This window comes from Carassius carassius, chromosome 37 (assembly GCF_963082965.1).
Source record: "Carassius carassius chromosome 37, fCarCar2.1, whole genome shotgun sequence".
NCBI lineage: Eukaryota > Metazoa > Chordata > Actinopteri > Cypriniformes > Cyprinidae > Carassius > Carassius carassius.
In genome coordinates this window covers 20,828,770-20,834,470 of record NC_081791.1, presented here as the reverse complement: position 1 = coordinate 20,834,470, position 5,701 = coordinate 20,828,770, and the positions used below count along the sequence as shown (strand labels likewise).

The following is a 5,701-nucleotide window of genomic DNA, read 5'->3' as shown; positions in this document are numbered from 1 at the left end:
CGACAAGTCAAAACACTTGTGCATTCCGACTATGGACATTGACCTTGGCAGTTTGCAGCTCCAATGCAGGGGAGTAACACCGCCACTCCCAGCCTCCCTACCCCGAAACACACAGAAACACAAACACAAGCCACACACACATCCACAAATACAACACATAGACAGCTGCAAGACATCTTGATAATATCAGACAGCCAATCCATTCTAGGTCAGCGTTCATACCAGACTGCACTCCATGGCCTCGTCTCTCTCCTCGCTTGCATCCATGTCCCTTGTGACACAGTAACCATGCTACAGGTCAGATGCACAGGCTTAACTGTATATGATTATCTAAACAAAAAGCTACATCTTCGCTAGCCAACAGATTTGTCTAATACATTCCAATGTATTGTATGTGTCAGGCTTCCACTTTTAAAAACAGAGTACTTAAGCAGCATTTAAAACCACACCATCTGTCTATATTAAACAGTTTGTCAGCTATAAAGTCTTACATGAGGTGTTATGTTTTTATTAAGCGCCTCCACAATGTTTGACCCAAGAGCTGTCTAACTGGATAATTTGTATTCAAGCCAGTAAATGTTTTTTTTTTTGTCTTGTTTTGTTATTTTAATTAATCTCTTTATTTTTTACCAGGGTCGTCACTTAATTTTTTCCCGTCCTAGAGTTTAGTTCTGGCCTAGAACTGCCATTTGTTAGTTGCCACGTTGCAGAGAGTGTGTCGTTGAAGTACATGTAAGATTAAGTGTGTGTGCAGTTGCTGTTATCTGTCATCTTGCGAGTTGGGTGACTGCCTCTCCTTTTTGTTTGTGAGTGTGTGTGTATCTCAGTATAAGAGTGTGTTTGTGTGTGTGTGTGTGTGTGTGTGTGTGTGCTTGAGCTCTAAGTCGGATGTGGACATGTGAGTGTCCAGTTTCCAGTAACCTTTGACCCTACACAGCTAATTAGTGATCTCCCCACTAACACCACTGAGAACTTCACATTCTGCAGCATTTGTTCAATCATTTTTCATTTACAAAGACTGCTGCTCACCTGTTGCTGTCTGTAACCATTACACCAGAGGAACTCAAAGACAAATGAAATGCAGTTAGTGATAACAAAAGATTTCTGAAATAAATATCATATATGGTCATTATTTCCATGTATTATAAAATGCATGCAAAATGTGTATTTTGTAATACCTGTGCTGTCATTTGTATTTATATAATTAAGATCATTTTATTTATATTATTAATAATTTACTTTTAAAAATTCAGCTCAGGCATTATAAAATGTGTGTGTGTATATATATGTAATACAGGTAATACATTTTATGTTGAATCAAATAAAATATTTATTTCTAAAGCTTCTCTTTGTAATGCATAAATAATATTTTCTCATTTAACAGTAAAATAACATTAAATAATCTTTTGGGGTTATTTTCACAGCCAAATGTAATTTGTGATTAATTAGATTAATTAATCAACACATCATAATTAATCAACTGACAGCCCTTCTAGCAGTATATGGTTATGGCTACACAGTCTCTGTTTATTATTATTAACAACAACATTAATATTAACAATAATTGCAGTATTTAATTGGTCATCCATTTTTTTTCTTTTATGCATTTTTTTTCACTGTAGATATTTGATTATGAATGTTCCAATAATAATGTATATATGACTATATGTATAATGACTAATATGAATAATAATGTATCAAAAATGATAAATGTAAACATGATTTCTGAAGGTCACGACTGAGTTCCTTTTATAATGTTATTGAATACAGTATATGAACTGTTCTGTATTAGGCTGTCTGTTTATCTTTCTGGGTTTTAGTGTCAGGGAAGATGAGAGAGCTCAGTCTGAGACTGACTGTGGAAAATGGTGGCTATTTTAAGCTCTTCACATAATGCTGCACCAGGACAGAACGATTAATCTTATATCCCGCTTTTATTTTCTTTTGACCAGCCCACCCACCAGGGAGGAAGAGAGAGAGAGACTCACAGTCAGAAAGACTGTTTGGCCCTATTGCCATATCCTCATACTTTTTATATACCTGCACTAAGCATCTGAAAAGGTTCCTTCAATTACTTCAGTTTAAGATAATTGAAAACAACTCTCTTCTCTTTGATTTATCACACCTGTAATCTCTGTAAAAACCTGATATGCCCCTGCAAGAAACAAGATCTGTCCACTCATCTGTCAGGTTAAGAACTATGGCAAGGTTAAAATACCTTTGGTAAATTGCTTTGGTAGAGAGAGAGGAGGGATGCTGTTTGTGAGACACCGGAACTCTGAGGTGTCAGAGGGCAGATCTCTGGAGATTCTGTCTCCTTCTTTGGTAATCCCTAAACTTGCAATTAGCACGTGGACGTCCAGTTCTTTTTGTAATTTTACACATTCGTTTAATCTGTGCGTTCCTATAACTAAGTACGTTTGAGGATGATGGGCACTGACTAGCATGCTGAGAGGAGAGCAGATGCCCCGCGTGTGTCGTAGCAATCATCACCTGATTTAAAACTGCTCTTGAGTCGCCTTCAGCCGCGCCACTTAAGAGCTCGCACAGATCGGGATGTTTTGGTTTGAATTAGTCGGTTGTATTAGAGACCGGTGTGGGGTACCATTAGAAAAGCAAAACATGGGGTTTGGGGACGTGGTGTATCCATTTCACGTGCCCCTCCGGTGGCGCCTGTGGGCCATTTGAGACGCTTCTCGTGGGATCATATTAGAGGGCATCGGTGCTGAAAGTTGCACGGACTCTCCCACGAGCAATGTGCGATTACGCGTGGGGTCACCACTGTACCATTTTATGAATTCCACTGTTGCAGTGCGCGCACAACCGTTATTTCCGGTCAGAGACACATCATTAAAATCCTCAGTTAAATGCCACCTGACAAATCCTAGGAATTTAGAGAGCCTGTGCAAGTGATGCTCAGCGTGAACAAAAACATTTACGTCCGTCAGCAGTTCTACTTTAGGAATGTGTAGCTATTTTACTATTCCAACAGACAAAAAAAGAAATTGCAGAATAAAATTTTAATTGTAGGCCTATCGTTTTAGTAATAATAATAATATTTATCATCATTAAGTAAAAACGTTTTTGGAAAAAATACAGCTAGTTGCTTTAAAAACTGATTCATTGTATATAGTATATTGTATATAGGCCTACTGAAAAAAAGAATAGCAATTGTTAGTTTTTCAGTTCTGGTGATTAGACAATTCTTTGAAATTAAGAATATAAAAACAATTAAAAATACATTTCTCGCCAAAATTACGTTTCTTAACTGAATGAAATTGGAGGGGAGTGCAAAATGTTTTACTAATTGAGAAAGGAAGATGCTGAATTGTGCTCTGAAAAACATAAATTTGATATTTTATTGGAAACATTTACAATTATTTTAACTGTTTAAAAATATTCTGAATGGATGCTTATCGTGGTTTTATTGTCATTGGATAACTTGTAGTATAAAGTATAAAGATATACTAAATAATAGCTACTTTTATTAAAAATTAAGTAAATTTTTAATTGTTATACTACACTATAATATAATATTAACTAATACACCAAATTATTCAGAATAGCTTAAAATGCACTGTGAATGAAATCCTACAATATTGTACCAAAGTTTTTTTGTTTCATGTATACTTGCATGCGGGATAAATGGCAACATAACACTAGGCCTATATCACTGCAAAACTGGTGATCATCGTTGTGATTATCTGTGCAGGTTTTGTGTTTGCTTCCACTAGGAGTATGTAGCCGCGTGCGGGGGTTACGCCCCTGAACGCGAGAGATAAATGGTAAGATCCTTCAGCTTGTGAGTTAAGTTAACGCTCATCCTCAGCTCGCGCACGACGTGTTTCTGCTCCAACGGAAGTCGCGTTATCTTCAGGTCCTTTTAGAGAGCAACAATCTCACATCTCCTCAGACTTAACTTTTCTCTTCTACATCCTCGTCTCCAGCTCAACATGTCCACCGGCTCCATCAGCGATGTGGATGAATTTCACGAGTCCGAGCTGCTGGATGGTCTTTTTAAATTCGGTTCCGGCAAAGATACAGGGACATCAAATGAGAGCACGGAGGACAGTTCCAACTGCGAAGGGGCATCGGTTACAGAATGTACGGGGAAAAGGCGCAAATCAGCCGCCATGCGTAAATCGGCGCCCAATGGTGTGGCCCAAGAGGGCAAGCAGGTCCAGAGGAACGCGGCGAACGCGCGCGAGAGGGCGAGGATGCGCGTGCTGAGCAAAGCTTTCTCCCGGTTGAAGACGACGTTACCGTGGGTTCCCCCAGACACCAAACTCTCCAAGCTGGACACGCTACGGCTGGCCTCCAGCTACATCGCGCACCTGCGACAGATACTCGCCAACGACAAATACGAGAGTGGCTACATACATCCAGTCAACCTGGTGAGAGACTTTTACAACCTTTTTGAAAAAGAAAATGAAGCCCAGTAAACAAGATGTGTTTATGGTATACACGGTATATACAATGTAACATGTTTTTGTTATTATAAAAAAAAATCTGTTTCCAGCCATTTAACAGTAGTTTATGTAATTTCTATCAGTTTCTATGAATTTTCAAAATTTAAATTCGACTTTCAGTGTTCCAAAAGTTGACTTTGGAAACACTTTTAATTTACATACGAAATGGAGGAAAAAAGTAAACTACTTTTAAGTTTTAGTGCATTGAATGTTTTTAATTTATTTTGAACTAATTGGAGACATAAATTTAATTTGAGAGTATAAATGGTAAAAAATATCAGGCCTAAAATACATGTTCTGGAAATTATTTGTCTTTAAGAAATGATATGCTACTTGACTAATACCATCTTGCTTTTTATTTCAATAGTTTATAGACGGTAGTAGGCTACTTGACAAAATGGTATGGAATATCCTTAGTGTATATAGCTACTTTATGTAGGCTATGTTTACCTGTATTTACCTATATACATTTAAAAGGCAAACATAATTGATCATTTCACAGTTATTTGTTGTGTTTGCCGATTTTGATTGAACTTTCATTCATATTTTCTTCCCACAGACGTGGCCATTTATGGTGGCAGGCAAACCAGAAAATGAACTTAAAGAAATGCTGAATACTACACGTTTATGTGGGACTACAGCTTCCTGAGACAGCAGATGGACTTAAAAATGGACCTATTTTAAATATTTTAATTAAAAAAAAAAGAATAATAACACGTCATCTCCTATCTAAACACACGAGTGGGAATAACTGGGGACAACATCCTCACTCGCATTCCTGTAAAGAGAAATTGATATCTATTTAAATATTCACACGTGGGCCTTGCTGGTTCAAGGCAACAATGTGTGATTTTATGCAACTGTTTTTATTAAGATTCTGTCATCACATTTTTTATTAAAAACACGGGAAATCATTATACATAAGGCTTTGGTGACGCAGTGTCATAACGTCACGCGCCTTTGCTGTTGGCATTAGAATAATTGTAAATAAATATGTTATAGATTCAAGTGGTGCAAGTTACCTCTTTGATCGAGCATGTACAGAGTTCATGTTTATTCACTCTGCTTTGACCTGTGTGAACCCTGTTATCATTTCGCCCCACCTTTTTCTCTCAAGATTTCTGGCAAAAAAGACATGTCACCCTGTCACCCTGCCTGCAGAAGATAACATGATTAATTCCCTTAATCGTAAGAAACATAAAGCTTCTCTTTATCATGATATATCTGTCATC

At 37.4% G+C, this 5,701-nt stretch overlaps 1 protein-coding gene across 1 annotated transcript; it reads left to right on the top strand.

Annotated features, from left to right (window-relative positions):
- The first annotated feature begins 3,800 nt into the window (after positions 1-3,800).
- On the top strand, positions 3,801-5,477 carry tcf21 (transcription factor 21). The gene is made up of 2 exons (XM_059527058.1): positions 3,801-4,394; positions 5,029-5,477. The coding sequence occupies exons 1-2, from the start codon at positions 3,954-3,956 to the stop codon at positions 5,116-5,118; spliced, it is 531 nt and encodes a 176-aa protein (XP_059383041.1). The 5' UTR covers positions 3,801-3,953; the 3' UTR covers positions 5,119-5,477.
- The last annotated feature ends 224 nt before the right edge of the window (positions 5,478-5,701 follow it).

Bases quoted from the DNA above. Each gene is read 5' to 3' on its own strand.
- tcf21 (XM_059527058.1), top strand. From the start codon at position 3,954: ATGTCCACCGGCTCCATCAGCGATGTGGATGAATTTCACGAGTCCGAG. The intron at 4,395-5,028 runs GTGAGAGACTTT...TTCTTCCCACAG, and splicing joins ACATACATCCAGTCAACCTG to ACGTGGCCATTTATGGTGGC.